The sequence below is a fragment of the Sus scrofa genome, chromosome 7 (genome assembly GCF_054392235.1).
Source record: "Sus scrofa isolate SSC_HxYL_T2T_F1_AM1 chromosome 7, Sscrofa_HxYL_maternal_Yorkshire_Landrace_v2.0, whole genome shotgun sequence".
Classification (NCBI taxonomy): Eukaryota; Metazoa; Chordata; class Mammalia; order Artiodactyla; family Suidae; genus Sus; species Sus scrofa.
In genome coordinates, this window is record NC_139389.1 from 105,103,197 (window position 1) to 105,116,904 (window position 13,708).

General features: G+C 41.9%; 1 protein-coding gene and 1 long non-coding RNA gene across 2 annotated transcripts in view; one reads left to right on the forward strand and one right to left on the reverse strand.

Annotated features, from left to right (window-relative positions):
* The window catches only part of LOC146401829 (uncharacterized), a 227,940-nt gene that overhangs the window by 27,211 nt on the left and 187,021 nt on the right, over positions 1–13,708 (reverse strand). The gene's annotated exons all lie outside the window — the stretch shown is intronic.
* LOC100525409 (disintegrin and metalloproteinase domain-containing protein 20-like) lies at positions 618–3,328 on the forward strand. Its single transcript, XM_021100076.2, has one exon. The coding sequence runs from the start codon at positions 933–935 to the stop codon at positions 3,165–3,167; it is 2,235 nt and encodes a 744-aa protein (XP_020955735.1). The 5' UTR covers positions 618–932; the 3' UTR covers positions 3,168–3,328.

Sequence of the window (13,708 nt, forward strand, 5' to 3'; positions counted from 1 at the left end):
TTGATTAGATCCAGTCAGCATTCATATCCTTGAATTTCACATCTGCGGATTCAACCAACCACAGATCGTAGGTCGAATCACCAGTCTCTTGGTAGAATCTGTGGGTGAGAAACCCAGGGATAAGGAGGACTGGCTGTATTTAGTTTGAAGTAAAAGCATCTCCTGAACGTAGCACAGCTTGAACTTTTGAAAAGCAGAGTGTGGAATTCTTTATTCTTGGCCTTCCATTTGAAGGTTCAACCCCTGTCCTGGAAACTTCTGCATGCTGCAGGTGCATCCAAGAAATAAAGGAAACAGGGCAGGTATAGGTGTCATAGGCGTCATAGAGCAGGTATAAGTGTCACTTTGTAATAAACTCTTGCCATCCACCCTCACTTTTCTACTCATGACGCTGTTTCTTCTTTGGTTCCACTAATCAGGCCTAGCACATTCCATTTCTCTAAAGGGTGAGAGACTCTGACTCTGTCCTCAAAATTCTTACAAGGGGAAGCATCCACTCTCCTCTCCACTTCATGCTTTAGCTACAGATTGATGTCTTATCTCACTTGGGGTTGGGAAAAAAGAACGTCAGTAACAGTCTAAAGCTGGCACCAAACCCACTTATCCTTCCCCGTGACTTCTCCAAGAGACCAGGCCACCTCTCAGCCCAGAGAGACATTCTGTTTTTCCTAATTTCTCCCTTGCCTTCTCCTCTCTAAAATCCCCCCGTGCCAGGATCCCTAGGAGGACTGAGCATGGCCCTGTCCACTCAGGAGTCCACCATTGTTATGTAACAGCCTCCCTGTCCCTGCTCCACCTCTCTGGGGATGCCAGGCCTCCAGCCTCTCTCTGCTCTCCTCAGGACCATACTGCCGTTGAGGTTGCTCTTCCAGGGAGAGCCTTGCCTGCCTCCCGCTTGACTGCAGTTTCTTTGGCCCCAGGCTTCCTCGCTCATGGGACCTGCTTCTGCCCAGGCCCAGCTGCGAGGTGATCCCTGCTTGCCTCTGCTCTGGTTATTCCTGGGCCCGATCTGTTGCTCCTATGCGCCACCAGGATGGCGCTTCACTGCCTCTGAAATTGTGATCCCCAGGAAGGTGTCCCACAGAGTGAGTACAGCTGAGATACAAGGCCAGCTCTCCTACAAGATTCGCTTCGGTGGCCAAAGACATGTGGTTCACATGAGAGTCAAGAAAAGCTTGCTGCCCAGACATTTCCCTGTCATCACCGACAATGACCAAGGCGCCATGCAGGAGGACTACCCCTTTGTCCCTCGAGACTGTTACTACTATGGCTACCTGGAAGGGGTTCCTGGGTCCATGGGCACACTGGACACCTGCCATGGGGGTCTGCGTGGCATGCTCCAGGTGGACGACTTCACTTACGAAATCAAACCCCTGGAAGCGTCTTCCAAATTTGAGCATGTGATTTCTCTGCTTGTGACACAAAAAACACCAGGAGAGGATGAAAAATGTAAGATTGGAGGGGAAGATACAAATCAAGCAGATGAGGAGGCCTTGCTTGCTGAGATGCCTAGAGCAGGACCTGTGTATATGTGGTGGCCACATAGAAAATACATAAAACTTCTCTATACAGTTGCCCACTCATATTTTCTTCTCAACCCAAATCAAACAAGTGTAATAGAGAATGTCGTGATTATGAACAACATATTGCATAGTATTTACTTCCAGGCTGGATTTGATATTTGTATACGCGTTTTGTGCATATGGAATGCCGGGGAAAGAATTAATTTTGACAATGTACCCAATGGCGGAGCTGCAGTTAGTGACTTTGGTTTATGGAAAATGTATCGTTGGTATTATTCAATTCCTCATGACACTGCAGTGCTTTTAACAGGACATCGATTCGGTAATGACACGTATTTTGGAAGCCACTCAGGAATATGCAACCCCAATTGGGGTGCATCATTTGTATGTGTTGGGAATAATCACATATTTTTAGCTTCAACTCTTGCAGCACATGCACTAGGTCATGTTATGGGCTGTACACATGATGTACCAGGTTGTCGTTGTTTTCGAAGAGATAAATGTGTCATGGCTCCCGAGACTGGTCTTCTGGATATGCTAAGTAATTGTTCGTATGTGACACTGCATGAAGTGGTACATAGATGGGATCCTTGTTTGAGTGAAGCAAATGTACCATATGATAATTTTCCTTATGTAGCTAATCGTTGTGGTGACAAGAAGTTAGATGCGAGGGAGGAATGTGACTGTGGCACCATGAAGGACTGTGCTGAAGACCCGTGTTGTGAGAACAGTTGCATCCTCACGCTCGGCAGTACATGCAGCGAAGGATCTTGCTGTGTTGGATGTAATTATGCTCAGCCTGGAAGAATGTGCAGAGATGTTCTTGGTATTTGTGATCTTCCAGAATACTGCACTGGACTAACACACACTTGTCCAGATGACTCTTATATCCAGGATGGAACCCCTTGTTCACCACTGGCTGTTTGTGTGAAGGGAAACTGTAGTGACCGTAACATGCAGTGCCAAGCCCTCTTTGGCGTCAAAGTAAAAGAGGCTGCACCGATATGCTATAGTACATTGAATATGAGAGGCGATCGATTTGGAAACTGTGGGGTGAGGGTGGTCGAAGGAGGAGGAAAACCTGTAAAATGTGAAGAAGATGATATCATGTGTGGAATGCTGCACTGTGCTAATGTGCAGAAAATTCCTGCCGGCGGGGCGCATACTACATTTCGTCATATAGTAGTACACGATGTTACACCAAAAACCTGCTTTGGGTTTGATGCCCACTTTGGGACACTCACACCACAATTGGGTCTTGTAGTTGATGGTGCATCATGTGGCCCAGGACAATTCTGCAAGGACCAAAACTGTACCTTTTATCCAGACTTGAACTTTAGCTGTGACGTTAGCACATGCAATTTCAGAGGTGTCTGCAACAACAGAAGACACTGTCACTGTCAGCAAGGTTGGAAACCACCAAACTGTGATGTTGAAGGAGGCGGCGGGAGTGTAGATAGTGGCCCACCACCTGACAAAAGAAAAGAGACTCGAGCCAAAATAAGAACGAATGTAAAAATCGAACTAGCTCTCGTACTTGCTCGTTTTGCCCTTCTTTTCGTTTCATGTATTATTGGTAGCCTTTTCTACCTGAAAGAAATTGTAGATCAGAGGTATGAGGAAACAGCTTCTGAAAAGTCGTAATGCCTTAAGCCTAAGTAAATACAAACCGGAACACACAAAATGGAGAAAGTCACATTGGCGCACACTGGGAGAAATCATCTAGAAGCACTCTGAGAGTCACAGAATCCTATAGCTATCCTGAAGTCGTTGTCTTGAAATAAAATGACTTGGCAATTTAAAAAGAGTCCGTGTTGTTTAAATGCATTTAGTATTTTACATCTGGTCATAGTCTTACTGCTCCTGTAGAGGACAGTGGGACCTATTCGATTCACCAGCGGAATACCTGTACTTATTTAGGCAGTGATACTAATGTTTTATCCATGCGCCAGCAGCACATCTTGTTTGAACTGGTTTGTACTTGTTTACTAATTTATTAGACCTTTCATTAGCTGGTGATATGCTAGATTTTTGTTATGGGTTCACAATTTTTGCCAGTGTTAAATAAGCCCGACATGATAGATGGCATACAAGACACCTTGGCAGATACAGTAGGAAGAGAAAACAACTCGGTGTCACAGGCACATGAATGTGAAATGTAGTTCAACAAGCTGCTGAGTACGTGATCTTGCCCAAAGTCATTGGCTTTCAGAGAATCAAAGCTCTATCTGACATGTTATATTGAGAGATGAAAGGTACTTTGCCAGGGTTTTGTCATGGCTAAAAGAAAGGACCTCAGAAGCACCTAGAATATGTTGGGCACTTAATAAACATTGACTTTATCATTCCCATTGGTCTCACGATTACCTTGGGTTGCATTAAAACTTAAGTATTGCAAGTATTCCCAAAACCTTGGAACTTTGTATCTTTTATGGTCCAACCACCCCACAAGGAGACATTGATCTCTGAATATATCAATTCCCAAGGCCCCTATTTATTTTTTTTGAAGCCTTTTTTTTTTTTTTTTGGTCTTTTTTTGTTGTTGTTGCTATTTCTTGGGCTGCTCCCGCGGCATATGGAGGTTCCAGGCTAGGGGTCCAATCGGAGCTGTAGCCACCGGCCTACGCCAGAGCCACAGCAACGCGGGATCCGAGCCGCGTCTGCAACCTACACCACAGCTCACGGCAACGCCGGATCGTCAACCCACTGAGCAAGGGCAGGGACCGAACCCGCAACCTCATGGTTCCTAGTCGGATTCGTTAACCACTGCGCCACGACGGGAACTCCGCAAGGCCCCTATTTATTAATGTCCTACCACCTCCCATTTAAAATTATAGGATTGGCCTAAACACAGCCTGTCTGTACAGTACAGGATGGAATTGCGTGTCTGATACATATACAGAGGCCAAAACTGACATAAAAGGAAAGAGGAAGCAAACGCTACATAAGAGAATATTAGAAGCAGGTCTCATAAGTGAGCTGTGTTCTAGTCGTGCTACTTAAATGCCTCAGACCTTGCATCAAACCCCTCTCTGAAAACATGGAGTCCAGAGGAGGGTAGCTCTCTAAAGGCAGCGGAAGGCTGCAGCAGAGGAGAATCCACTTAACCCAGTGGAGGAGGATAATTTGTCCAACTTTGCCATCTATAGAGTTCTGTTAGGCAGCACTTCTTGTCCATGGGGTTGATCTGGATCTCCTTCCGTGACCCGTTTGAGCCCTGTCTTACTACCTCTTGTCAAACATGGGTTAAGGCATTTGCTCTTTGCACCGGTATCTATTAAAATCAAAGCTGGATGACCATTTGTTAACTTGGTTATTTCCTGTTGATACAAAGGCACTTGGTGAAAACAAAGTGGATCTTCTCTGGGTGGTGTGGACGGGATGCTTTTGTTTTTTGTTTTTTGTCTTTTTGCCATTTCTTGGGCCACTCCCATGGCATATGGAGGTTCCCAGGCTAGGGGTCTAATCGGAGCTCTAGCCGCCGCCCTACACCAGAGCCACAGCAACGCTGGATCCAAGCCGCGTCTGTGGCAACGCCGGATCATGAACCCACTGAGCAAGGTCAGGGATCGAACCCGCAACCTCATGGTTTCTAGTCGGATTCGCTAACCAGTGAGCCATGAGGGGAACTCCGATATGCTTTTGTTTTGAATCGGGCAGTCCCATTGGTTTACTTTTGTTTTCATTTCTATTGTTTCGGGAGCCTGCCCTAAGAAAACATCTGTAGGGTTGATGTCAGAGAACGCTTTGCCTATGTTCTCTTCTAGGAGTTTTGGGGTGTCCTGTCTTATGTTTAAGGAGGTGCTCATGCTCGTTTTCAAGCCATCTCTCCCCACTCCTGACCCACACAACCAGTGATCTCGTTTCTTTCATGAAAGGTTAGTTTAACCTGCTCTAGAAATTCCTATCCACATAATAATTCCATTCCATGTGCAATCATGTGTGTCTGGCCTCTTGCATACAACCGAATGTCATGGGGATTAATCCATGTCTTTGTGTGTTTCCACACTTGTTCATTGTTACTGCTGTGTCATATCATTTAGTGAATATGCGGTGTTGCTTAGCATTCTACTTGTTGACCAACCCTTGGGTTCATTCCAGATTTAGTCTGTTAGGAATGGAGTTGCAATGAAGATTTTTGCATATGACATGTTTGGGTATATGTTTCTAGGAGAAGAACTGCTAGGCCATAGAGTAGGATAAGTTTAATGTTTAGGAAAAAAAACCTGCCAATTTCTTTCCAAAGTTTTATTTTCCAATGAGGTTTTTTTTTTTTTCCCCCAGTGAGTTTCAGTTGCTCCACTTCCTCAACCAAACCGACTAATCTCAGGCCTTCCGGAGGAAGGGAAGCAGTAGCTTATTCCAGGTATAATGACATTTCCCTGATAACAAAAGGCAGTATTCATCACTATTTTAGGCTTTTTTTTTGGGGGGGGGGGAATTGTATACTTTCACTTATGAAGTAACAGGTCAAGTTTTTTTGCTCGTTTTTTGTATTGGGCTCTTTATCTTGGTTTCATTGAGTTGTGAATATATTTTGGATACGTTTTTTTTCAGCTTGGAGGGTGACTTTTATTTTTCAAACCCTTATTTTTCATTAAAGTATAGGTGCTTTACAATGCTGTGTTAGTTTCAGGTGTAAAGCAATGTGATTCAGTTATTCTGTTCAGATAAAAACTTCCATTCTTTTTCAGATTCGTTTCCCTTGTTGGTTATTACAGAATGTTGAGTCGAAGCGTTCCCTGTGCTATACAGTAGGTCCCTGATGAATATCTATTTTACATATAGTAGGGTGTATATGTTAAACCCCCCCTCTTCATTTATCCATTTCCTCCCCTCCCCGACATACACACACCTTTCCCCTTCAGCAATGGTAAGTTTGTTGTCAAAGTCTCGGAGTCTTGGTTTTGGATACACATTTTTTTGTTCCTATGCATTTTGCAAATATTTTCTCCCAATTTGTGGCTTGCCTGTTCATTTTGAGTGGCATCTGCTGAGGCTCCAGCACTTGTTTCCTTGCATCATCCAGCTTCTGAGGTGACCCACATTCCTTGGCTCGTGGCCCCCTTCCTGTGTCGTCATAGCCAGCAGCACTGCACCTCTCTCACTATTCCTTTGTGGTCCCCCTCTGACCACAGCCTAGAAAGACTATTCCCCTTTTAAGAACGCATGTGTTTAGATTAGGTTGACCTGTATAATTCAGGATAATCACCCCATCTCAAGGCTCTTAATCTTTAATCGTGTCTGCAAAATCCCTTCTGCTAGTAGGACACTGTCATCTTTGGGGAGGTAGGCATTATTCTGCCTGCCTTTTGAGAAATTAATGGACCTTTGTTTGGTGTATTGGTTTATTGCCGGACATTATTTCTTTCAGCTGACCTATTTGACCGTTTTCATAACAATATATATTATCTTGATCACTGTGGATTCACAGTCAGTCTGGATGTCAGCAAGGAATTACTGATGAGCATCTTTGCGTACAACCTACCATAGTGATAATGAAAAAGGTAGTGTTCATCAAATTTAATTTTCCAAACGTTTACGTTGAGGTTGTGGAAACAAAATAAAATTTGACATTGTACTTGCGGCTTGGGCCACATTTACTTATCAATTAAAAATTTTGGATAACTCTCCTAGGATTTCTTAAATAAAGAATCATGTTCCCAGTGAACAACAATGGCAGCAACAATTCTACATCTTCTCTCCAATGTTACATTACTTTTCCCCCACTTTTGAAAGTTTTACTGAAGCATTGTTGAGTTAACGTTGTTATCATTTCTGCTGCACAACAAAGTGATTCAGTTCCCCATATATGCATATCCTTTTTTTCCAGACTCTTTCCCCTTATAACGGTACCACAGACTATTGCGTAGAGTTCCCTGTGCTATACGGCAGGTCCCCACTGACCATCTATTCCATGTACACTAAGGTGGGCATGCCAGTCCCAGACCCAAACACCATCCATCCCTCCCCCAACACCTGTCCCCTTCGGTAACCAGAAATTTAGTTTCAAAGTCCGTGTGTCTGTTTCTGTTTTGTAAATTAGGTTCATCCGTATACTTTTTTAAAAGATTCCACAGAGAAGTGAAATCATATGATGTTTGTCTTGTCTGTCTGGGCTACTTCACTTAGTATGGTGATCTCCAGGTCCATGCATGAGCTGCAGATGGCAGCATTTTGTTCTTTTTATGGCTGAGTAATATTCTGTCGTGTATCTGTACCACATTGTGTCTATCCATTCCTCTGTCAATGGACGTTTAATTTTATATATATATATATATATATATATATATATATATACACATATATATATATTTTCCCACTGTACAGCAAGGCGATCAAGTTATCCTTACATGTATACATTACAATTACAATTTTTTTCCCCACCCTTTGTTCTGTTGCAACATGAGTATCTAGACAAAGTTCTCAATGCTACTCAGCAGGATCTCCTTGTAAATCTATTCTAAGTTGTGTCTGATAAGCCCAAGCTCCTGATCCCTCCCACTCCCTCCCCCTCCCATCAGGCAGCCACAAGTCTCTTCTCCAAGTCCATGATTTTCTTTTCTGAGGAGATGTTCATTTGTGCTGGATATTAGATTCCAGTTATAAGTGATATCATATGGTATTTATCTTTGTCTTTCTGGCTCATTTCACTCAGGATGAGATTCTCTAGTTCCATCCATGTTGCTGCAAATGGCATTATGTCATTCTTTTTTATGGCTGAGTAGTATTCTATTGTGTATATATACCACCTCTTCCAAATCCAATCATCTGTCGATGGACATTTGGGTTGTTTCCAAGTCCTGGCTATTGTGAATAGTGCTGCAATGAACATGCGGGTGCATGTGTCTCTTTTAAGGAGAGTTTTGTCTGGATAGATGCCCAAGAGTGGGATTGTGGGGTCATATGGAAGTTCTATGTATAGATTTCTAAGGTATCTCCAAACTGTTCTCCATAGTGGCTGTACCAGTTGACATTCCCACCAATAGTGCAGGAGGGTTCCCTTTTCTCCACAGCCCTTCCAGCACTTGTTATTTGTGGATTTATGAATGATGGCCATTCTGACTGGTGTGAGGTGATATCTCATGGTAGTTTTGATTTGCATTTCTCTTATAATCAACGATGTTGAGCATTTTTTCATGTGTTTGTTGGCCATCTGTATATCTTCGTTGGAGAAATGTCTATTCAGGTCTTTTGCCCATTTTTTCATTGATTGATTGGCTTTTTTGCTGTTGGGTTGTATAAGTTGTTTATATATTCTAGAGATTAAGCCCTTGTTGGTTGCATCATTTGAAACTATTTTCTCCCATTCTGTAAGTTGTCTTTTTGTTTTCTTTTTGGTTTCCTTTGCTGTGCAAAAGGTTTTCAGTTTGATGAGGTCCCATGGGTTTATTTTTGCTCTCATTTCTATTGCTTTGGGAGACTGACCTGAGAAAATATTCATGATGTTGATGTCAGAGAGTGTTTTGCCTATGTTCTCTTCTAGGAGCTTGATGGTGTCCTGTCATATATTTAAGTCTTTCAGCCATTTTGAGTTTATTTTTGTGCATGGTATGAGGGTGTGTTCTAGTTTCATTGCTTTGCATGCAGCTGTCCAGGTTTCCCAGCAATGCTTGCTGAATAGACTTTCTTTTTCCCATTTGATGTTCTTGCCTCCCTTGTCAAAGATTAATTGACCATAGGTGTCAGGGTTTATTTCTGGGTTCTCTATTCTGTTTCATTGGTCTGTCTTCTGTTTTGATACAAGCACCACACTGTTTTGATGACTGTGGCTTTGTAGTATTTCTTGAAGTCTGGGAGAGTTATGCCTCCTGCTTGGTTTTTGTTTCTCAGGATTGCTTTGGCGATTCTGGGTCTTTTGTTGTTCCATATAAATGTTTGGATTGTTTGTTCTAGTTTTGTGAAAAATGTCATGGGTAATTTGATAGGGATTGCATTGAATCTGTAGATTGCTTTGGGTCGTATGGCCATTTTTACAATACTGATTTTTCCAATCCAGGGACATGGAATATCTTTCCATTTCTTTACATCTTCTTTGATTTCTTTGATTAAGGTTTTATAGTTCTCGGCATATAGGTCCTTTACCTCTTTGGTCAGGTGTATTCCGAGGTATTTGATTTTGTGAGGTACAATTTTAAAAGGTATCATTTTTTTGTATTCCTTTTCTAATATTTCATTGCTGGTATACAGAAATGCAAACTGACTTCTGAATGTTAATCTTATATCCTGCTACTTTGCTGAATTTATTAATCAGTTCAAGTAGTTTTTGGGTTGAGTCCTTAGGGTTTTCTATGTATAGTATCATGTCATCTGCATACAGTGACAGTTTTATCTCTTCTCTTCCTATATGGATGCCTTTTATTTCTTTTGTTTGTCTAATTGCTGTGGCTAGGACTTCCAAAACTATGTTGAAGAGCAGTGGTGAGAGTGGGCATCCCTGTCTTGTTGCAGATATGAGTGAGAAGGCTTTCAGTTTTTCCCCATTGAGTATTATATTTGCTGTGGGTTTATCATAAATGGCTTTGATTGTATTCAGGAGTGTTCCCTGTATACCTACATTGGTGAGGGTCTTGATCATGGACATTTAATTTAAGTGGCTTCCAGTTCTTGGCTGTTGTACATAGTGCTGCTATGAACATTAGGGTGCATGGATCTTTTCAAATTAAGGTTTTTTTCCTGGAAGTATATGCTCAGGAGTGGGACTGCTGGATCATATAGTACTTCTACCTTTAGTTTTTTTGAGGAAACTCCATGCTGTTTTGCATAGTGGTTGTACCAGTTTACATTCCCAGCAACAGTGAAGGAGAGTTCCCTTTTCGCCATATCCTATCAAGCATTTATTTTTTTATAGTCTTGTTTGTTTGTTTTGTATTGTATATTTAGTATATACATTAAAATATATACCTTCTACGCATGTGGAATATTTCCTCATATTCGGAGGAAGAATGTAGTATTTCTGTCCTAGATGATCATACAATTTGTTGTTTTATTTCAGTATTGCTTCACTATTTTATTTTTTATTAGGGAATTACTCGTGTGCAACCACACAGGAAAGTGAAGGGAGTGATAAAAGGTACACTCATGTACTCATCAACTAGCTTTAATCTAAATAGTACTCTAATTTTTTTTCTGTATTTGTATTATTTGACATTTTAAAAATTATAGTTGATTTGCTATGTTGCGCCAATTTCTGCTACACAGCAACGTGACCCAGTCATACGTATACGTACTTTCCCCTTCTTAGTGTATCTTCCACCATGATCTATCTCAAGATACTGGAGATAATTCCTTGTAGTATACAAGAGGACCTCATTGCTTATCCATTCTAAATGTAATCGTTTTCTTTACAGTTAGGCATTACTTTTATTATTATTATTATTATTTTGTCTTTTTGCCATTTCTTGGGCTGCTTCTGCGGCTTATGGAGGTTCCCAGGCTAAGGGTCGAATCAGAGCTGAAGCCACCAGCCTACACCACAGCCACACAACACGGGAATCCGAGCCACGTCTGCAATCTACATCACAGCTCACGGCAACGCTGGATTCCTAACCCACTGAGCAAGGCCAGGGATCAAACCCGCAACCTCATGGTTCCTAGTCGGATTCGTCAACCACTGAGCCACGATGGGAACTCCAAGTTTTATTATTTTTTATGCTTAAAAAAATTAATGCATAGTTGAGGTACAATGTTCCTTCAATTTCCACTGAACAGCAACGTGACCAAATCATATATGTGTGCACACACACACACACACACGTGCACACACACACACACACACACACGTGGTTTTTTTTTTTGATACTATCTTCCATCATGTTCTAACTCAAGAGACTGGGCACAGTTCCCTGTGCTAAACAGTAGCACCCCATTACTTATCCATTGTAAACTTAAGAGTTTGCATCTACCAACTCCAAATGCCCAATCCATCACCTTCACCCCCTCCCACCCCCTTGGAAAACACAAGTCTGATATCCCTATATGTGATCTGTCTCTGTTTTGTAGATAGATCCCTGTGTCATATTTTAGAATCCACATATAAGTGATATCATGTGGTGTTTGTCTTTGTCTTTATGAATTACTTCACTTAATATGAGAGTCTCTAGTTCCATCCAAGGTGCTGAAATGGCACTATTTTGTCCTTCTTAAAATGATTTTTATTTTTCCCATTATAGTTGGTTTACAGTGTTGTCAATTTCTACTGTACATCAAAGTGACCCAGTCAAACATATGTTCTTTTTTCTCACATTATCCCGCATCATATTCCATCACAAGTGACTAGATATAGGTCCCTGTGCTATACAGCAGGATCTCATTGCTTACCCAGTCCAAATGCAATAGTTTGTATCTACAAACCCCAAACTCCCAGGCCATTCCCCCGACTCCACCTCTCCCCGGGCAACCACAAGTCTATTCTCCATGTCCACAATTTTCTTTTCTGTGGAAAGGTTCATTTGTGCTGTATATTAGATTCCAGATTTAAGTGATATCATATGGTATTTGTCTTTCTCTTTCTGACTTCACTCAGTATGAGAGTCTCTAGTTCCATCCATGTTGCTGCAAAGGGCATTATTTTGTCTTTCCTATGGCTGAGCAGTATTCCATTGTGTATACATACCCCATCTTCTTAGTCCAATCATCTGTCAATGGACTTTTAGGTTGTTTGCACGTCTTGGCTCTTGTGAATAGGGCTGCAATGAACATGCGGGGGCATGTGTCTTTTTCAAGGGAAGTTTTGTCTGGATATATGCCCAAGAGTGGGACTGCTGGGTTATATGGTAGTTCTCTGTATAGATTTCTAACGTGCCTCCATACTGTTCTCCACAGTGGTTGTACCAGCTTACATTCCCACCAACAGTGCAGGAGGGTTCCCTTTTCTCCACACCCCCTCCAGCACTTGTTATTTGTGGACTTATTAATCATGGCCATTCTGACTGGTGTGAGGTGGTATCACATGGCAGTTTTGATTTGCATCTCTCTAATAATCAGGGATGTTGAACATTGTGTCATGTGCTTGTTGGCCATCTGTTTATCTTCCTTGGAGAAATGTCTATTCAGGTCTTTGGCCCATTTTTTCCATTGGGTTGTTGGCTTTTTTTGCTCTTGAGTTGTACAAATTGTTTGTATATTTTAGAGATTAATTTTAGACCTTAATTTTTCTTTTCTCTGCTTGCGGCAAACCTTCTCTTCCAGCCCCACGTTGGGTGCTACTCTGCCGCATCCAGCGCTGCAGGGCAATAGGAGATCCTGAAAGAGGGATGGCACAGTACAACAGAACACACAAGATGCTTATGTTTAGAAAAGTGGGGGACCAGGAGGCGCTCTGTTCCACAGAACAAAGGCCCCCTAGGCTTTACTCCTCATGACTTTTGGTAGGGAAAGTGATGTAGGTTAATGAGCAAAATCCACTGCAGGTAGTGATAAAGCTATCTCTTAGTGGTTGTTCTTTCACATGTGTGCCAAATTTGTGTACTGCATTGTTCAGCAGTTTCAATGGTCTCCAACAGAGTTTGATGGTGTCTTGTCTTGCGTTTAAGTCTTTAAGCCATTTTGAGATTATTTTTGTGCACAGTGTGAGGGTGTGTTCCAGTTTCATTGATGTACATGCGGCTGTCCAGTTTTCCCAGCACCAATTGCTGGAAAGACTGTCTTTTGCCCATTTTATATTCTTGCCTCCTTTGTCGAAGATTAATTGATCATAGGCGTCTGAGTTTATTTCTGGGTTCTCTATATTCTGTTCCATTGGTCTGTACGTCTGTTTTGGTACCAGTACCACACTGTCTTGATGACTGTGGCTTTGTAACATTGCCTGAAGTCTGGGAGAATTATGCCCCCTGTTTGGTTTTTGTTGCTCAGGATTGCTTTGGCAATTCTGGGTCTTTCATGATTCCATATAAATGTTTGGATTGTTTGTTTTAGTTCTGTGAAAAATGTCATGGGTAATTTGATAGGAACTTCCCTGAACCCGTAGATAGCTTTGGGTAGTATGACCACTTTTACGATATTAATTCTTCCAACCCAGGAGCATGGAATATCTTTCCATTTCTTTGGATCCTCTTTAATTTTGATTAATGTTTTATAGTTCTCAATATGTAACTACATATACAGTCAGTCTCATTGGTCAGGTTTGTTCCTAGGTCCTTAAGTTCTGGGGGTGAGATTTTAAAAGGCATTGTATTTTTGTATTC